The sequence below is a fragment of the Henckelia pumila genome, chromosome 2, assembly GCF_033568475.1.
Source record: "Henckelia pumila isolate YLH828 chromosome 2, ASM3356847v2, whole genome shotgun sequence".
NCBI lineage: Eukaryota > Viridiplantae > Streptophyta > Magnoliopsida > Lamiales > Gesneriaceae > Henckelia > Henckelia pumila.
In genome coordinates, this window is record NC_133121.1 from 49,859,641 (window position 1) to 49,881,848 (window position 22,208).

General features: G+C 40.0%; 1 protein-coding gene across 1 annotated transcript; it reads left to right on the plus strand.

Annotated features, from left to right (window-relative positions):
* The first annotated feature begins 6,507 nt into the window (after positions 1-6,507).
* Positions 6,508-8,010, plus strand: LOC140877592 (uncharacterized). The gene is made up of 2 exons (XM_073281125.1): positions 6,508-7,039; positions 7,808-8,010. The coding sequence occupies exons 1-2, from the start codon at positions 6,508-6,510 to the stop codon at positions 8,008-8,010; spliced, it is 735 nt and encodes a 244-aa protein (XP_073137226.1).
* The last annotated feature ends 14,198 nt before the right edge of the window (positions 8,011-22,208 follow it).

A 22,208-nucleotide genomic window follows, 5' to 3' on the forward strand; every position in this document is an offset into this window, starting at 1 on the left:
ATCAGATTGAGAAGCAACATACAACAGCAAAGCCGAGAGAGGAAGGAAACAAATTCCATGGCCGATTCTTCTTCCCAAAAAATTATAGAATTTGATCCGGCCGGTAGAATTTCAAATTGATCGTATATTTGCGATCACGGCTTCGAGTGCTACATTTTGACGTAATTTTGGCTAAATTCTAAGATGTTTTAATGTTGGTGATATTGTTAGAATTAAGATTTAATTGTATAAACGTGTTCTAGTATATACGATAATAGGATATCTAAGATGGATTAAGAAAAGATCGTCGTTTGGACATGTTTACAATTTTTGCATGATTTTCAAGAATTCTGAAATATTGGAGATGGTATTTTCGAAATTGGGCTGATGGATTGAATATATTATGAGTTGTATATGATAGAAATATTGATGTTAATGTTTTTGGAATTACCGGTTTCGGTCCGTTACGCCGTCGGTTGATGATTGTGAATTGATATGAAATTATGAAAATAAGAGGCTGCCATTTTCGAGATTTAGCTGCTAAGTTGATAATGATATGTGATTTAGAATGTTGAATGAATGATGTTTAAGCCTTTGGAATTGTCAAATTCGAACAGTTACGCCGCCGATTTAAATTATGGTTGATTGATCAAGTCTTGAAGTTGTTTCCGCTTTTATGAGAATTAAAGCTTATGATATGAATTATATAACTTCATTTCAGTTGGGAGTTGAAGATTATCGACGTCGAAGTCGATGAGTTCAAGTTGATTTGAATATTTGTATCAAAGTGGCATCAACTTGGAGTTTGGACTATCAAGAGGGATATGAGCAGATTTTGATTTAAGTGCAGAATTTTTGACAGCTTGTGTTGGAGCAAGAATTGTTAGAGTTTCAGAGAATTGAATCGAGACAAAGGTATGATTCGACATTAACCTCGACAGGTAGAATAACTCGAGAACGTGGTGGTTTTCGTGTTTATTAAATCACATACATGCATGATTAGTTGTTTTACTTAATCTTACATGATCTAAATGAATTACTTGACTTAGTTGATTTGGTTGATATATGAGTTGTTTGATTTAAACATGATTACTTGTTGAGATTGATGAATGATAATTTATTTGAGATTGATGAGTTTAGATTATTTTGAATTGTTGAGTTGTGTGATAAGTGCATTTTATGCGCTTATATTGTTAGTATTGTGCTTGACTCTTGTGTTTTATTGGTCGATTTTATGCGCTTTTCTATTGTTTTTTTTATATGAAGGAAACAAGGCGTGGAAATCGAGTTGATGGATATAAGTGCAAAAGAGGGAAGAAAAGATCAAGAATTGAAGGCTTAAAGATTTGAAGAAAAGGAGAAATTTGAGAGCAAGGAGCGCCCGCCCTGCTGAGTGGCGCGCCCGCACCATTGCTAAGAAGAAAAGAGGAGAAAGTGCGTAGATACTGAGCGCCCGCGCAGGCGCGCGCGCCATTCTGAGGAATGAAAGAGCGTAGAGGTTGAGAGCGCGCGCCACTATATGGAGCGCCCGCCCCATCGGTCGCAAAGACTTATTTTTGAAAGAATTTTATGTTTTGGAAACTCTTGTTTTAATTCCTAGGCTTATCTTTGGACGATTTGTTACCAAGATAGAGTTTTATTATTTAAGAAAGGAGAAGAAACGTAGGAGGGAGACTAGGTTTTTTCTAAGAATTCTAGAATTCCATCTTTTCTTATAATTTTTAATTTGTTCTTCATGAATTGTGTTGGCTAGTTTTTAATACTTGGTTAAGGAAGACGAAGCCCTTGATTAATTTACTCGTGAGATTTTTGTTTTACAGAGTTTGATTATTGTTGAGTATCAAGTATTATTCTGATTTATTTCATGATTGTATGTTTGATTATTAGATTGATCACCTGATAATTCTTATATATAATCTACTGCTAAATTAGAGTTTGAATCCGTAATTGTTCGAATTATCTGATTTGCGAAGCAACTACAATTAATAATCCTTCGCTTGTGAGGTTAGGAATTGTAGGGATAATAATTGACTAGGCTAAATTCATCCGCTTGTGTATGAGTTGTCTAGATTTATCAGTTTTACTAGTTTGCATGCTATCGTGAGTTTAAATCTAATCTCTTGTATTGGGTTGATTCATTGATAAGGGTTATCTTAGAATGCTTCTGTTTAGTTAACTAAGATTAAGGTAAAACAGGAATTTAATTTCCAATGATGAATATTCAACATGATTAAAGTTTTTTAGATAATCGATGATCGAACGAATGAAATCAAGGATGTAGTTGACCGAAACCAAGTCTAGTCTCCTATTGAATTTCTCCAATCTTTATTTAATTTTTGCATGCCAGTGAATTTTAGTTGCTTAAATTTCTTAGTAGTTAATCAAAAATTGAAAACCCCCCTTTTTCTTTTAAAGAACACTTTTAAATTTCCCTTTCCTCGTGGGAACGATCCCTACTCACACTACTACATTAATTTGTTTATCTGATTGAGTCGGGTAATTTGGGCGTACGCGATAAGCGCTACCAAATTTTGGCGCCGTTGCCGGGGAACGGTGTTAATTTATTGTGTTCTTTTTCTTAATTGCTTTCTTTTTGTTTTATTCTGTTATTCTCATTCTGTTCTATTTTTTTCTTTGTTTCTAGCTTTTTCTTTAGTTCATGCTTTCAGGTGATTTTACTGAGGAAGATTTTCTCTAAGATCCGGAAATTGAAAGAACCTTGCACAATCGAAGGAGAGAACGTCGAAGACAACAACAAGAAACCGCTGTTCGAGCTACTTTTCCTGAAGAAGAAGAAATGGCTGATAATGCGAACCTGAGCCTCAGACAATTGGGCACTCCAGATTTGAATCAACAACCCTTATGCATTACTTTTCCCCCATTAGAAAATAATGCTACATTCGAATTAAAATCTGGATTAATTCACTTGTTGCCTTCTTTCCATGGTCTTGAAGGTGAAGATCCTCATAATAATCTGATGGAGTTCCATGTAGTGTGCATTAGCATGAAGCCACATGGAGTAACAGAGGAGCAGATCCAGCTGCGAGCCTTTCCTTTCTCTTTGAAGAGTGCTGCTAAGGATTGGCTATACTACTTGCCCTTTCGATCGATTACAACCTGGACTGACATGAAAAGGATTTTTCTTGAAAAATATTTTCCAGCATCGAGAGCAGCAAACATCAGGAAAGAGATCTATGGGATCAAGCAGATGACGGGGGAATCACTTCACGAGTATTGGGAGCGGTTCAAAAAGCTATGCGCTAGTTGCCCGCAACATCAGATAAGTGAAAACCTCTTAATTCAATATTGCTATGAAGGTTTGCTACCTCATGACAGGAGTATGCTAGATGCTGCTAGTGGAGGAGTTTTTGTGGATAAAACTCCGATGCAAGCAAGGAACTTAATAGAGAATATAGCTGCCAATTCTCAGCAATTTGGCACCAACAGAACTGATCATGCACCAAGGAGAAACAATGAGGTAAATATCTCTTCCCTTGAACAACAATTACTTGAATTGACGACTCTTGTGCGTCAGATGGCTGTAGGGAATGGGCAGACTGTGAAGGCTTGTGGCATCTGCGCTGCAATAGGACACGCCACTGATATGTGTCCTACACTTCAAGAGGAATCAATTGAACAGGTAAACGCTACTGGAGGATTTCCTGGACAACCACAGAGGAAGTATGATCCGTATTCCAACACGTACAATCCTGGTTGGAAGGATCATCTCAATTTTAGATACGGGAATCAGCAGGCAAATCAACATGGACCTCAGGCTCCACTGCCAAATCAAGCTTTTAGGCCACCCTTTCCACAGCAGCAGAAGAGACCTCAGATACCAACACCAGGTGAGTTTCTCGAAAATATAGTTAAGGAACTGGCAACTAATACTGCATCTTTTCAATAGGACACCCGAGCAAGTATCCAAAACTTAACTACTCAAATGGGACAGCTCGCTACAGCAATCAACAAGCTGGAAGCACAAAATTCCAACAGTCTGCCATCTCAAACTGTGGTGAACCCAAGAGAGAATGCCAGTGCAATAAATTTAAGAACTGGGAAGGAGTTGAAAATGAAGGAGAAGGAAGTTGAGGTTGAGCCCAAAGAGAAGCTACACGAATAAGAGCAAATAAGTGAGGAAAAATCATCCAAGGATGATTTGCCAAGAGGTAAGTTTCCTCCTCTATCTGAATATAAGACTGTTGCCCCTTTCCCCTTAGCTCTTACGGACTCTAGGAAAGGTGAGGGAATTAAGGAGTTATATGAAACTTTTCGTAGATGTGAGGTTAACATTCCATTGCTAGATGCCATTAAGCAGGTACCTCGATACGCAAAGTTTTTGAAGGAGTTGTTCACAGCTAAGAGGAAACAGACTTTGAAGGGTTGTCAGAAAGTGGAGTTAGGTGAGAATGTATCTGCAGTGATCCAAAGAAAATTACCCGCCAAATGCAAGGATCCAGGTATGTTCTCCATCCCATGCACTATAGGAAATATTAGACTTGAAAAGGCCATGTTAGATCTAGGAGCATCAATCAATGTCATGCCATACTCTATTTATGCATCCTTGAAACTTGGCTCACTGAATAAGACTGGCATTGTCATACAATTAGCTGATAGGTCTAATGCATATCCTAGAGGCATGGTGGAAGATGTGCTGGTGCAAGTGAATGAGTTAGTTTTTCCTGCAAACTTTTATGTGCTAGACATGGAAAACGGTGATCATAATAGTCCTATTTTGTTAGGCAGACCGTTTTTGAAAACATCCATGACTAAAATTGATGTTCACAGTGGCACACTCACTATGGAATTTGATGGCGAGGTTGTGAAATTTAATATCTATATGCTATGAAATTTCCTGATAGTGATGATTGTGTATTTTCTGTTGACATTGTAGATTTCTTGGCCCAAGATGTTTTTGAGCATGCAGGAAAAGATGAGCTAGAGGTGGCTATTACAGCACCCACTATGAAGACGGATGAAGGAATTAGATGCAGCCGCGAAGTGGATGAGATTGAGGATATTCTGAACAGTGCTCCTGAGCTACCACAGTCAGGTGATGTATCTTATTTGTCTTTACCGATCTCTAACACTCGGTGCCTTCCAACTGTTTTGCATGCACCAGTGGTTGAGCTAAAAACGCTTCCAACCCACCATAAGTATGTGTTCCTTGGAGAAGGAGAAACGCTACCTGTCATCATCTCCAGCAGCTTGGAATCCGAGCAAGAAGAACAACTGGTCAAGGTTCTAAAAGAGAATAAAACTGCTATTGGGTGGACCATAGCAGATATCAAGGGAATTAGCCCTTCCACATGCATGCACCGAATTCTGATGGAAGATGGTGCAAGTCCCTCACGGCAACCGCAGAGGAAGTTGAATCCACCTATGATGGAGGTGGTAAAAGTTGAAATTCTGAAGCTACTTGAAGTTGGGGTCATCTACCCAATTTCTGACAGTCAGTGGGTCACTCTGGTACTGGTGGTACCCAAGAAAACTGGAATTACAGTGGTGAAAAATAAGGACGACGAATTTGTTCCCACCCGCATTCAAAATGGGTGAAGGGTTTGTATTGATTATAGGAAGCTTAATGCAGGAACCCGAAAGGACCACTTCCCTCTCCCCTTTATTGATTAAATGATTGAGAGGTTAGCATGTCATCCTTACTATTGTTTTCTTGATGGTTATTCTGGTTATTTTCAGATTGCAATTGCACCGGAAGATCAGGAGAAAACGACATTCACATGCCCATTCGGAACTTTTGCATACCGCCGCATGCCCTTTGGACTATGCAATGCACCGGCTACTTTCCAACGGTGTATGGTTAGTATATTTTTTGATTTTGTAGAGCACATATTAGAAGTCTTCATGGATGATTTTACTGTCTATGGTGACTCATTTGAAGATTGTCTGTCTAATCTTGCTCTAGTTCTTAAGAGGTGTGTCGAAACCAACCTGGTTCTTAATTCTGAAAAATGTCATTTTATGGTTTGGCAAGGTATAGTGTTGGGTCATGTCGTCTCATCTAAGGGGATAGAGGTAGATAAAGCAAAAATTGATATTATTCAGTCTCTACCTTACCCCGTAAGTGTGCGGGAGGTGCGCTCTTTTCTTGGCCATGCAGGTTTTTACAGGAGGTATATTCAGGATTTTGCCAAGATTGCATCTCCTATGTGCAAACTGCTGCAGAAGGATGTGTCGTTTGAATTCAATGAGTCATGCAAAACTGCTTTTGATAAACTCAAGGACTCATTGACTTTAGCGCCAATCATCCAACCACCGGATTGGACCAAGCCATTTGAAATCATGTGTGACGCCAGTGATTATGCCATAGGAGCGGTATTGGGACAAAAAGTTGGGAAAGCATCGCACGCTATTTACTACGGTTCGCACATTCTGAACGATGCCCAACGAAACTACTCCACTACTGAAAAGGAGCTTTTAGCAGTAGTTTTTGCTTTAGAAAAATTTCATTCATATTTACTTGGTGCTAAAGTTATTGTCTATTCTGATCATGCAGCTCTTCGTTTTCTGATGGCGAAGAAGGAGGCAAATCCAAGGCTAATAAAATGGATACTACTGCTGAGCGAATTTGATGTGGAGATTAAGGATAAGAGAGGAACTGAAAATCGTGTGGCTGACCACTTGAGTCGGCTAGTTGATGTTGAAGAAGAGCTGAAGTTGCGAGAAGAATTTCCTGATGAGCAGTTATTTTCAGTCAGCACGGAATTACCATGGTACGCAAATATTGTGAATTATTTAGTTACTAATGGATTTCCGTCTGAATTCTCTAAGGCACAAAAAGATAAGGTCCGAAGTGATGCTAAATATTATGTGTGGAATGATCCATACTTGTGGAAGCACTGCGCTGATCAAGTCATACGACGATGTGTATCTGCAAGCGAGGTAATCCCAATTCTCACATTTTGTCACTCATATGCTTGTGGTGGCCATTTTGGAGCAAAAAGAACAGCTAGGAAGATATTGGACTGTGGATTTTTCTGGCCATCCATATTTCGAGACGCTTACATGTTTTGTAAGTCATGTGCTCAATTCCAAAAGACAGGTAATATATCCCAGCGTAAGGAGATGCCTCAACAACCTATTTTAATATGTGAAATCTTTGATGTATGGGGTATCGACTTCATGGGTCCTTTTCCTAGTTCGTACGGATTTATTTATATATTACTTGCTGTGGATTATGTCTCGAAATAGGTGGAAGCCAAAGCCACCCGTATTGACGATTCGAAAGTGGTTGCAGATTTCATTCAACACAATATTTTTTCTAGGTTTGGAATCCCAAGAGCCCTCATTAGTGATAGAGGAACGCACTTCTGCAACCGGACTGTGGCTAGTTTATTTAAAAGATATCATGTGACGCACAAACTCTCCACTGCGTATCACCCGCAATCGAATGGCCGAGCTAAGGTCTCAAATCGAGAAATCAAATCCGTTTTGGAGAAGACAGTAAATCCTACTAGGAAAGACTGGAGTTTGCGCTTGGATGATGCATTATGGGCATACAGAACCGCGTTCAAGACACCGATTGGGATGTCCCCATATCGGTTGATTTTTGGGAAACCATGCCATCTGCCTGTCGAATTGGAGCATCGAGCCTACTGGGCTATTAAAATTTCAACATGCAGACGGATGAGAGTGGAGCGCACAGGAAGCTGTAGTTACAAGAACTAGAAGAGATACGCAATGATGCATATGCGAGCTCAAAGATTTATAAGGAAAAGACAGGCTTTCCACGACAAGATGATTTCTAGAAGGGTCTTTGAAGCCGGTCAAAAAGTTTTGTTATATCACTCACAACTTCGATTATTCCCAGGTAAGTTGCGTTCTAGATGGATTGGCCCGTTTGTTATCACTAATGTTTTTTCTCATGGTGCAGTAGAGATAAAGAGCTTGGAAACATCGAAAATATTCAAGGTGAATGGCCAACGCCTGAAGCATTACTTTGAAGGGGTCCAAGCGAATGAGGAAGAGGATGCACATGATCTCACACTTGATGATCCGCCACAGATTGATTAACTCATAGCATCCAGTCGGGCTGACGACTATAAACCAAGCACTTTTTGGGAGGCAACCCAAATTTGTTGGAGAACACGGCGATCAGATCAATCAGGATTGATACCCGGTGCAGCGGAAGTTTAAAAATTTTTATATGGAACGATTCCATAATGGGTATCAACCTTACGATTAAATTGTGTGTGTGTAAAAATTAAATAACGATTATAAATTTTTACCTCAATCTCGAATCGAGATTTTGGACACCAACAGATTGCTCTGCTCTTATTGTATATCCCTGGAACTGATGGACGAACTGTTCTTCAATCAGGTCCATGAACGGATATTTAATCCCTCTGATAGATTGCACTAGAAAATCTATCAGAAGTTTCTACGAAGAGATTAACGAATTTGATCCGTTAAACCAGACTGCAATTCAAAATTCACAGACTGGATTTTACCGAGCAGAGGGGAGAGGGGGTCGGCCACTTCAGAGAGAAAAATAGGGTTTTTTCGAAAATTGTGACCTTGTTGTATCTAATTTTTGTACTGCAATAACTTATTTATAATGTAGGCCACTAACAGCTTAGGGCCCATTAGTCATAAGTTCAAGCCCGACAAGCAAAGCCCGCATGTTCAGAAATTAATATAAAATTCATCGTGACTCCGATTGATAAACCGATTTCACCAATATGCACAGAAACCATTTCTGCACCTTTTAAAGTCAAGATAAATTTTTCTGAATCCGAATTCAGTGGTTTCCAAAAATGCCCATCCCTATGTCATTTTAGGAAATCTTACTCCTTTACTCTTAATTAAGAAGTCCAACTTCTTTGTTCATTAAATTTAACTCTTTAAATTTAACTATCTCAACGGGGATTAAAAATCCATTACTCTGTGTGACCCTCAATGGTTCAGGGATACAGCTAGCCGTGGGCTCACAACTCCTTGTGACTCGGAACAATAATTTCCGACTTGCCCATCGAATCATGGTAAGAGCGCCTAGCAACATCGCCCCATGATTCCCTAGGTATCACTGATAGTGCCTACAAGAACCAATAGATTTTGGTTAGCGTACAGTACGGTCCCTTCATCCATATATCCCGATCGAATCAACAACCATTGGTATATCGAGAGTCGTTCGAGATTCGATAACTATGCAATACATCTTGAAGATCAAATAGTGACATCGCATGTGCTACTAAGAAACCATTTCTTAAACCACATCATGTACTCTGGCCAGAGATTCGTCACACTAATATCTCCTCAGATCGCATAGGATATCCACACTCGCAAGTATGTGGTGAATCCTTGACAACAAAGCATCGACTCCTATATGTGTTGTAACTGTACCCAATCCCGACACCTGATGACCCCAATAGAGTCGATAAACGAGTCAAAGCACAGTACTAGCATATAGAGTCTCAATGATGTTTCAAGTAATAAGGACTAATGGTGTACAACCAAAACCGCGGACTTTATCCACTCGATAAGTGATAACCACTTGGAAAGTCCGGATAGGGTAGTTCGATCATTCATCATATGAATATCCATTTGCATGCTTCGAACATCTCTATGTTCCTTACCAATGAAACGTGCTACTCCGCATCTCAAATGCTAGTCTCAAACTCGAGCGATCCTTATCCTTATTATCGGATGGCTCAATCGACTAGGAACAGTTTAGAATATACAGTGACTATAAGATGCGTTTCATGATAGACATCCCTATGTTCTACCACATCTTACATACATTATAGTATATTCAAGGTCTTTATCAAAACAACAATAGTATATCACAATATAACAATATGAAGAAAGATAAAGTCATTGCCATTAATAAAAGTGTAAATTATATTAAACAAAAGATTGTTTATACAAAGAGTCATCAAAGCCCTTAGCCACAAGTTGGCTCACCGGGCACCCACTCTTTCAAAATTTTTATTTTTCTCATCTTTACACCTCTGTTTCATTCATTTCTTTTGTCATTTTATCTTAGTTTTTACTTTTTTAATTTTGCGTAACTTGAGAGTTGATATGGTTTTACTTTTCCTCGCAGAAAATTGGACAATTCGAACCCATAGAGCGCGCGCCCCACTCTATTGCGCGGCCGCGCCACCTCTATATCAGAAATTTTATATTTTGGCGTAGGCCAAGAGCGCGCGCCCCACTCTATTGCGCGGCCGCGCCACCTCTATATCAGAAAATTTATATTTTTGCGTAGGCCAAGAGCGCGCGCCCCACTCTATCGCGCACCCGCGCAGCTTTAAAGTCAGGAAATTTCATTTTTGCGAAGCTAATGAGCGCGCGCCCCACAACATTGAGCGCCCGCGCAATCCCTGGGCACCAAGTCTTATAAAGTCGAAGCACATGAGCGCGCGCCCCACTTTCATGAGCGCCCGCGCGATCTAACATCTCGAGAGATAAATTGTGCGGAGCCTATGCGCGCGCGATCCATCACCACCGAGCGCCCGCACGACGGGATATATAAAACACTTTTTCGAGTTTGTTGTCTCACTTTCTCCCCCAACTCTTGCAAAATTCTCTAAATCCCTAAATCCCTAATCTCACGAGATCGATTTCATTCACCAAATCTCTTTTTTGGACCGATTTGTCTAATACAATCTCCCAAATCCTTTCCCCAATTTCTCTCAACCCGTCGAAGAAGCGTGGATTTTGGTTGGATTGCTCATATTGTTAGTGGGAATTGTTTGGAGTTTTTCAAGTCGGACATCGAGTTCATTCTTATATTGGGTAAGTGTTGGTTTTCATCTTCGGGTTTGAAGATTTCCTTCAAGCCGATATTCATATTGTGAAGTTGTGAAGTTTGAATTTTGTTGAAGTTTGGGGGGCATATTATTTGTGAATTGGTTGTTTGGTGATTGTGGTGGAGTCGTACCGTGGGTATATTGTTGAAGTTAGAGGGAAGAAGGGTGTGGTATTGTGGTTTTTGTGAATTTTCAGGAGTGCACACCAAGTGTTTATTCTATGGCGCCCACGAAGAAAACTAAGTTTGGGGCCTCTTCTTCTTCTACTCCCGCCCCTTCCGCAGATAGTAAGCATTTCTGGAATGCCCAGGCGGCTGCAATTTATCAAGAATGGCTTGGGAAGAATATCCTCGCCGAACGAGGATTCGACGCATCTATTGGTTTTGACCCTAGTACTTATATGACGAGTGTTGGTCGGGAAATTGTTGCCCGAAAATGGCAGGAGTTTGCAAAGCAACCTCAGGACGCAGTTGTTCCTTTGGTTAGAGAGTTCTATGCCAACCTCAAGGTGAAACATGTTCAGTTGAAGGTACTCGTGCGTGGGAAATGGTTCCATTCGACTCCCACACCATCAATACTCTCTTTAAGATTCCTCCGGTGTATCACGACGAATATCAAGAATTCAAAAATAGTGACATTGATTACGACGTTGTTATTCGTCGCATCTGTCGACCGGGGGCTGAGTGGCTCTATGGGCGAGATGGTATGCCATCCAACTTAAAGAAGACTGAGCTGCAATATGAGGTCAATCTGTGGTATAATTTTATTTGTGCTCGTCTGAAGCCGACCGACCATGAGCACGAAGCTACATGGGATCGAGCTTTATTGCTCTATTACATTGTGGAGGGGAAGTCCATTGATTTGGGACTCATTTGTCAAGAGACTATTCTGCACGTAGTAGGCGACAAGACGAGTGGTGGTCTTGCATTGCCTGTCATTATTTCTGATCTTTGTGAGGAGGTCGGGGTGGACTGGAGACCCACGGAGGAGATTTTGAAGCCCATCACCGCCATTGCATTTGACTGTAACACCCGCTTGATACCTCCAGCGGTGCAGCGAGCGAGAGACGAGAGAGCTGCAGGACGTCGAGCACAGGCACCCCAGCATCAGTGGATCCTTCTATGACTGATCGATTGGCTAGACTCGAGGAGGAGGTGCGCCTATCACGACAGGAGCAGCAGCAGCATAGAGATGAGATTCGCACTATGCAGCAGACGTCTGGAATCTTTATGAACTACATGATGGACCTCTCTGCAGCTGTTCTCCCACACTACTTTTCCTGATGGTGCCAGCTTCCTGCCCCCGCGACCACAGTGGCCTCTGATGTTTGGCCCGACTGACCCTCCTGCTGATCCACATCCTGACGGTGATGGTGGTGACCACTGACGGTCATCACCCGAGGTACATGTCCTGGTTCTGTTATTTAATACTGTCATATCATTGAGGACAATGTATGTACCTAAGTTTGGGGGGAGTTCCGTAGGATGCTAGGTGTTGCTTTGTTTTGCTTAATTGAGCGTCAGTTGTGTTTGTGTGTCCATGTCTAGTTTGTTAATTTATTGATTAGTGGTTTTTGTGTGAGTTGTATGAGTTGCATCACTTTTGAGAACAATGGTAAGATAACCAATGTTTAGTTGTTTTAATTGGGAAATTGAATCCTTGAATGTCTGCCTCCTGACAAACAAATTTTTTTGAAACTTCAACCAAGTGGACTTGAAACTCTTATATACTCTGTGAATTTCGTTTGACCCTGAATTTGAAATAGACATAAATAGAAAGGATTGAGGCGTCGTTTGGATCAATTGGGCCTTTACTTATTTATTCATGCATTATCCATAGTTGCCCTTTGAGCTATCACATATACATGAGCACAAGAGGTGCATTTGCTGAGTTTTTGTTGTGCAAAATCACCGTTTACTGTTGGTGATTTCTTCTTTTTCTGCATTGGTTGAATTCATATGAGTTAATTGTGGAGAGAGATTAATCTAGAACTAGCTTGAACATCCCTCGAGGCGCAATACGGGTATGTTGGAGAACGCGGCGGTCAGATCAATTATGATTGATACCCGGTGCAGCGGAAGTTTAAAATTTTGTATGGAACGATTCCATAATGGGTATCAACCTTACGATTAAATTGTGTGTGTAAAAATTAAATAACAATTATAAATTTTTACCTTTAATCTCGAATCGAGATTTTGGACACCAACAGATTTCTCTGCTCTTGTTGTATATCCCTGGAACTGATGGACGAACTGTTCTTCAATCAGGTCCACGAACGGATATTTAATCCCTCTGATAGATTGCACTAGAAAATCTATCAGAAGTTTTCTACGAAGAGATTAACGAATTTGATCCGTTAAACCAGACTGTAATTCGAAATCACAGGCTGGATTTTCTCGAGTAGAGGGAGAGGGGGGGGGGGACGGCCACCTTTAAAAATAAACTAGGGTTTTCGAAAAATCCTTGTGACCTGTTGTGTCTAATTTCTGTACTGCAATAACTTATTTATAATGTAGGCCACTAACAGCTTAGGGCCCATTAGTCATAAGTTCAAACCCGACAAGCAAAGCCCGCATGTTCAGAAATTAATATAAAATTCATCGTGACTCCGATTGATAAACCGATTTCACCAATGTGCACAGAAACCATTTCTGCACCTTTTAAAGTCAAGATAAATTTTTCTGAATCCGAATTCAGTGATTTCCAAAAATGGCCATCCCTATGTCATTTTAGGAAATCTTACTCCTCTACTCTTAAATAAGAAGTCCAACTTCTTCGTTCATTAAATTTAACTATCTCAACGGGAATTAAAAATCCATTACACTGTGTGACCCTCAATGGTTCAGGGATACAGCTAGCCGTGGGCTCACAACTCCTTGTGACTCGGAACAACAATTTCCGACTTGCCCATCGAATCATGGTATGAGCGCCTAGCAACATCGCCCCATGATTTCCTAGGTATCACTGATAGTGCCTACAAGAACCAGTAGATTTTGGTTAGCGTACAGTACGGTCCCTTCATCCAAATATCCCGATCGAATCAACAACCATTGGTATATCGAGAGTCGCTTGAGATTCGATAACTATGCAATGCATCTTGAAGATCAAATAGTGACATCGCATGTGCTACTAAGAAACCATTTCTTAAATCACATCATGTACTCTGGCCAGAGATTCGTCACACTAATATCTCCTCAGATCGCATAGGATATCCACACTCGCAAGTATGTGGTGAATCCTTGACAACAAAGCATCGACTCCTATATGTGTTGTAACTGTACCCAATCCCGACACCTGATGACCCCAATAGAGTCGGTAAACGAGTCAAAGCACAGTACTAGCATATAGAGTCTCAATGATGTCTCAAGTAGTAAGGACTAATGGTGTACAACCAAAACCGCGGACTATATCCACTCGATAAGTGATAACCACTTGGAAAGTCCGGATAGGGTAGTTCGATCATTCATCATATGAATATCCATTTGCATGCTTCGAACATCTCTATGTTCCTTACCAATGAAACGTGGTACTCCGCATCGCAAATGCTAGTCTCAAACTCGAGCGATCCTTATCCTTATTATCGGACGGCTCAATCGACTAGGAACAGTTTAGAATATACAGTGACTATAAGATGCGTTTCATGATAGACATCCCCATGTTCTACCACATCTTACATACACTATAGTATATTCAAGGTCTTTATCAAAACAACAATAGTATATCACAATATCACAATATGAAGAAAGACAAAGCCATTGCCATTAATAAAAGTGTAAATTATATTAAACAAAAGATTGTTTATACAAAGAGTCATCAAAACCCTTAGCCACAAGTTGGCTCACCGGGCACCCACTCTTTCAATCTCCCACTTGCCCTATAGCCAACTAGTCATACTACGTAGACCCATTGCTTCGCGATGTTTGTCAAATAATGGTCCTGGCAAGGGCTTAGTAAGTGGATCAGCGATATTGTCTGCAGAGGCCACTCTTTCGACAGTGATGTCTCCTCTTTCCACAATCTCCCGGATGATGTGGTATTTCCTCAGTACGTGTTTGGATCTTTGATGAGACCTTGGTTCCTTTGCCTGAGCAACGGCACCCATGTTGTCATAGTACACCGGGACTGGACCAACAACTTCAGGAATGACGCCCAACTCTTGGACGAAATTTCTCATCCAAACGGCCTCTTTAGCAGCAGCTGATGCTGCAATGTATTCTGCATCAGTGATGGAATCCGCTGTGGTGTCCTTCTTGGAACTCTTCCAAGAGACAGCACCGCCATTGAGCATGAACACAAATCCAGAGGTTGACTTCGAGTCATCCACGTCACTTTGGAAGCTAGAGTTGGTATAGCCTTCCAATTTTAGTTCTCTTCCTCCATATACTATGAACATATTCTTATTCCTTCGTAAGTACTTAAGAATGTCCTTCACGGCTTTCCAATGCATTTGACCGGGATTATCTTGATATCTGCTCGTTACACTCAGAGCAAATGCTACATCCGGTCTGGTAGATATCATCCCATACATGATACTACCTATGGCTGACGCATATGGTACATGTGTCATTTTCTCTATCTCTTCATCAGTCTTGGGACACATAGACTTGGATAGAGAAACTCCATGACACATGGGTAGATGTCCTCTCTTGGACCCATCCATTGAAAACCGTTTCAATATGGTGTCGATGTAGGTTGATTGAGTGAGTCCTATCATTCTCTTAGATCTATCTCTATAGATCTGTATCCCAAGAATATAGGATGCCTCACCCAAATCCTTCATCGAGAATCTACCTGATAACCATATCTTTGTTGACTGCAACATCCCTACATCATTCCCAATGAGTAGGATGTCATCAACATAAAGTACTAAGAATGTCACAGCATCCTTAACTACTTTCTTGTACACGCATGGTTCCTCCGGATTCTTGATGAAACCAAAATCTTTTATTGTTTCATCAAATTTTTGGTTCCAACTTCTTGATGCTTGTTTTAGACCATAAATTGATCTCTGAAGCTTGCATACCTTATGCTCGCTTCCCATGGATGTGTACCCCTCAGGCTGCTTCATATAGATTTCTTCCTTAATGTCTCCATTAAGAAAAGCAGTCTTCACATCCATTTGCCATATCTCATAGTCATACCATGCAGCTATGGCAATAAGGATTCTTATGGACTTGAACATTGCAACTGGTGAAAAGGTTTCATCATAGTCAACTCCTTGTCTTTGAGTATAACCTTTTGCCACCAATCGCGCCTTGTAGGTCAATACCTTACCATCAGGCCCAAGCTTTCTCTTGTAGATCCATTTACACCCTATTGGAACAATTCCATCGGGAGGATCTACTAAAGACCAAACTTGGTTTGTATGCATCGAATCTATTTCCGGCTGCATAGCTTCAAGCCATAAATTTGAATCCGCATCAGAAATTGCTTCCTTGAAGTTTTTTGGATCACATCCAACATCGGGTTCATCTTGATCCCCTTCAAGAAGAAGACCATATCGAATAGGAGGTCTAGAAGTCCTCTCGGATCTTCTAGGTACAGGCGTGTCCAGCAATGGTTCCTGAGGTGTAGGATCATTATTTTGTATTTCGGGTTCTTCTCGAATTTCTTCGAGTTCCATCATCTCGCCTTTCTTATCCAATAAGAACTCCTTCTCCAAGAAGGTGGCATTCCTTGAAACAAACACCTTTGTTTCAGCAGGATAATAGAAATAATATCCGATTGAATTCTTCGGATATCCTACAAAATAGCATAAGCTGGATCGACTATCCAACTTATCTCCCACTGTCCGCTTCACGTAAGCAGGACATCCCCAAATCCTCAAGTACGAATACTTAAAAGCTTTGCTATTCCATAACTCGTATGGTGTTTTGTCCACTGCTTTAGTGTGGACGTTGTTCAACAACAATACCGCTGTTTCAAGCGCATAGCCCCAAAACGAAGGTGGAAGCTCAGTGAAGCTCATCATGGATCGAACCATGTCCAACAAAGTTCGATTACGACGCTCCGATACACCATTAAGCTGTGGTGTCATAGGAGGAGTCCACTGAGAGAGAATCTCATTCTCTTTTAGATAGTCCAAAAACTCGGTACTCAAGTATTCTCCACCTCGATCCGATCGAAGTGCTTTAATACTTTTACCTAGCTTGTTTTCTACTTCAGCCTTGAATTCTTTGAACTTTTCAAATGCTTCAGACTTATATTTCATTAAATATAAATACCCATACCTTGAATAATCATCAGTAAAGGTAATGAAGTAGGTGTGGCCATATTGAGTCCCAACTCTAAATGGACCACAAACATCTGTATGGATCAAATCCAACAGATTTTGACTACGCTCAGGTTTCCCTTTAAAAGGAGATTTAGTCATTTTTCCTTTTAGGCAGGATTCACAAGTAGGTAGAGAGTTAATATCAGACATATCAAACATGCCCTCTCCCACTAGCTTGTTCATCCTCCTTGAGGAAATATGACCTAGCCTAGCGTGCCAAAGGTTTGTCGGGTTTTGGCTATCGATTTTCCTTTTGTTTGTTGTTGCCGGTTTATCAACATAATTTATTGGAACGTCTTTTAGTTTTAAGTTGTATAGATCATTTTCAAGTTGTCCATTTCCAATCAAACATTCATTCTTGTAAATATTGCAAATCCCATTCACAAAATTGCAAGAATAACCATCTCTATCAAGTATAGAAACAGAAATAATGTTTTTAATCAAATCCGGAACAAATAAAACATCTCTTAAAAGTAACTTAAAACCGTTCTGCAAAATTAAATAAACATCTCCCACGGCTTTTGCTTCAACTCTGGAACCATTTCCGAGCCTTAGCTGGGTCTCACCCATCCTAAGCCTGCGACTTCTTGTCATCACCTGCAAATCATTGCAAATGTGAGATCCACATCCGGTATCCAATACCCAAGAAGTAGTATTAAGTGAAACATTTATTTCAATATAGAACATACCCTTTGCAGTTCGCAACTGCTCTAGATATTCCTTGCAGTTACGCTTCCAATGACCGGGCTTCTTGCAGTAATGGCAAACATCCTTGGATTTTTCCATGTTTGAAGCCTTTGTCTTGTACTTCTTCTCGGGTTCGATTTTCTTGGGTGGGGCAGAACGTTTCTTACCCTTTGTACTTGGCCCCTTCTTAGCAGAAGAAGAGGAGCCCACCAAGAAAGCCGATTTATCCTTCTTTAATGTGGATTCATATGTCACAAGCATATTGACCATCTCTTCAAGGGAGGCCTCTATCTTGTTCATATTGAAATTTACCACAAATCCGTCAAACGAAGAAGGAAGAGACAGAAGTAGTAAGTCCACGTTGAGTTCATGCTCCAACACCAAATCAAGGGTTACCAACTTCTGTATGAGCCAAATCACTCGTACCCCATGATCACGGACCGAAGTCCCTTCACGCATGCGACACGTCATTAGCTCCTTTACAGTAGCGAACCTTTCAGCCCTCGATTGATCCCCAAAAAGTTCCTTGAGTTGAACGTGAATGTCAGCAGCATTCACGGTGTCCTCAAATCGCCTCTGGAGTTCATCAGACATCGAGGCTTGCATATAGCATTTGATCTTGATATCATGGTCCCACCATGTATCAAGCTTGGCTAACTCCTCCGGACTTACGTCAGCTGGTGCTTCCTTCGGAGGAGATTTCTCTAACACGTAGAGCATCTTCTCCGAAGTCAAGACAATCTTCAACTTACGGAACCATTCCGTATATTTTGCGCCAGTCAACTTATTTTGTTCGAGGATCGAGAAAAGTGGATTATGCGAATTCATCTTATGAAATACTGAAAAGAAACAGACAAATATCAGTGATTGTTTAAGCAATTTACTAAGACATAAAATAGGCGAAATTTATTTTATGAATCTCACTCCCACTATTTTGACGATTTCACTATCCTCTAGTGAAAACGGGAAACTGTTTTCCTTAGTGAGAACATGGAGTCCAATTGACAAACTTATGGTCCCGAATAATATCAGCCAACCATAATTTTCAAATGGTAGAGCCCAATTGCTTCCAAAGCAACCTCCATGTTTTTACCTCATGTCCAACAAGGGCCCAATAATATGACGCCATTTATTGTGACATGTCAAGATGACCCATCAATATTAAGTTGTGATGGACGGTCGCCATGTGGATCCCCCAATAATATGAGCCGATCCCATGGGAGTTCCACCCAACTTACAACATGTGTCGATCCAATGTACAGCTTTCCGACGAACGGGCCCCCCCAATAATATGAGTCGGACCGTATCCGCGGGTAGCATCTCATACATTGATCGTTGATGGAAGGTAGGAACATTTAAACAAATTTAAATTTCCTTTATTTATCTTGATATCAATTTTAAATCATATTTAAAATGAGGGATTTTTAATTATATAAAAATTTGTCTCATCATTTTTAAAAATTTTGTATGCTTGCCGGATTCACACAATTATGTCTAAAACATGCATACAACTATAATATCACATATTATATAGGATGATCGATTCCATTTCTAATCGACCCGTGGTTGCCAATCACGAGTCTTAGTCCAATCCTAGGTAATATGCAGTATGCAATGCAATCCTATTACATTTTCTTCCAATTTACATTTCTTCTGTCTTTATTGTCTGCTGGGCCCACCTCCATCTTCAAATCTTAATCTTCCACTAAATCTAATGTATTTACAATAAATAACAATGACAAGTAGGGGATACATTTTTAAGGGGTGGGAACGGGCCATAAACCAAGCCCACTTTTATTACATATGACATTCATATTGGGCCATAAACCAGGCCCATTAATAAAACCAACAAAAATAAAACAAATGTAAATTCCTAACATACACCTACAAAATTGGTCATGACAATCGATCATCCTTATCCAATAACATTTAATTCAAAATTAATTTATTGGATAACATGCAATGGCAATTTAAATTTAAAAGTATAAAATCATATTTCATACATAAAATCTTATTTTACATACAAAATCATATTTTATCTTTTTATCAAATAAAATCATATTTTATCTATAAAATCCAATTTTATACATAAAATCATATTTTACTCAATATATCCATAAGATCATATCTTATCATCAATTGTACCAAAAATAATTAATTTCAAAATTCAATTAAAGGATAAAATATTAAAATTTTCCAAAAATTCAAATTTATCCAAAAATCAATTTTAAAATTTTCGGACTCGAACAATTCGATCCGACGCCTCGTGGACCAATCAAAACAATTTTCGATCGGACCAAAAATAGAATTTTAACATATTAAAATTTAATTTAAAAAATTAAAAATAATTTTTCCCGCGGGCCGCCCGGGACGTTCCCCGGCCGGGCAGCGACGATCGCTGCCCCTGCCCCGGGCAGCGATCCAATCGCTGCCCGGGTTTTTGCCCGAAAAAATATTTTTATTTTTAAAATATTTATTTTGTTTCAAAAACCGAGGCCTAAAAATTTTTGTACAATCGATTAATTTAATCGCTTGATCTGAGCAACCTGGCTCTGATACCACTGTTGGAGAACGCGGCGGTCAGATCAATTATGATTGATACCCGGTGCAGCGGAAGTTTAAAATTTTGTATGGAACGATTCCATAATGGGTATCAACCTTACGATTAAATTGTGTGTGTAAAAATTAAATAACAATTATAAATTTTTACCTTTAATCTCGAATCGAGATTTTGGACACCAACAGATTTCTCTGCTCTTGTTGTATATCCCTGGAACTGATGGACGAACTGTTCTTCAATCAGGTCCACGAACGGATATTTAATCCCTCTGATAGATTGCACTAGAAAATCTATCAGAAGTTTTCTACGAAGAGATTAACGAATTTGATCCGTTAAACCAGACTGTAATTCAAAATCACAGGCTGGATTTTCTCGAGTAGAGGGAGAGGGGGGGGGACGGCCACCTTTAAAAATAAACTAGGGTTTTCGAAAAATCCTTGTGACCTGTTGTGTCTAATTTCTGTACTGCAATAACTTATTTATAATGTAGGCCACTAACAGCTTAGGGCCCATTAGTCATAAGTTCAAGCCCGACAAGCAAAGCCCGCATGTTCAAAAATTAATATAAAATTCATCGTGACTCCGATTGATAAACCGCTTTCACCAATGTGCACAGAAACCATTTCTGCACCTTTTAAAGTCAAGATAAATTTTTCTGAATCCGAATTCAGTGATTTCCAAAAATGGCCATCCCTATGTCATTTTAGGAAATCTTACTCCTCTACTCTTAAATAAGAAGTCCAACTTCTTCGTTCATTAAATTTAACTCTTTAAATTTAACTATCTCAACGGGGATTAAAAATCCATTACACTGTGTGACCCTCAATGGTTCAGGGATACAGCTAGCCGTGGGCTCACAACTCCTTGTGACTCGGAACAACAATTTCCGACTTGCCCATCGAATCATGGTATGAGCGCCTAGCAACATCGCCCCATGATTCCCTAGGTATCACTGATAGTGCCTACAAGAACCAGTAGATTTTGGTTAGCGTACAGTACGGTCCCTTCATCCAAATATCCCGATCGAATCAACAACCATTGGTATATCGAGAGTCGCTCGAGATTCGATATCTATGCAATGCATCTTGAAGATCAAATAGTGACATCGCATGTGCTACTAAGAAACCATTTCTTAAATCACATCATGTACTCTGGCCAGAGATTCGTCACACTAATATCTCCTCAGATCGCATAGGATATCCACACTCGCAAGTATGTGGTGAATCCTTGACAACAAAGCATCGACTCCTATATGTGTTGTAACTGTACCCAATCCCGACACCTGATGACCCCAATAGAGTCGGTAAACGAGTCAAAGCACAGTACTAGCATATAGAGTCTCAATGATGTCTCAAGTAGTAAGGACTAATGGTGTACAACCAAAACCGCGGACTATATCCACTCGATAAGTGATAACCACTTGGAAAGTCCGGATAGGGTAGTTCGATCATTCATCATATGAATATCCATTTGCATGCTTCGAACATCTCTATGTTCCTTACCAATGAAACGTGGTACTCCGCATCGCAAATGCTAGTCTCAAACTCAAGCGATCCTTATCCTTATTATCGGACGGCTCAATCGACTAGGAACAATTTAGAATATACAGTGACTATAAGATGCGTTTCATGATAGACATCCCCATGTTCTACCACATCTTACATACACTATAGTATATTCAAGGTCTTTATCAAAACAACAATAGTATATCACAATATCACAATATGAAGAAAGACAAAGCCATTGCCATTAATAAAAGTGTAAATTATATTAAACAAAAGATTGTTTATACAAAGAGTCATCAAAACCCTTAGCCACAAGTTGGCTCACCGGGCACCCACTCTTTCAGGGTATACTGTGACTTAGGAATGAGATAGGCAATTTTTCTAATTCGATTGAGCCTTTCAAGCCACCATTAATACATTATGTCCCTAGT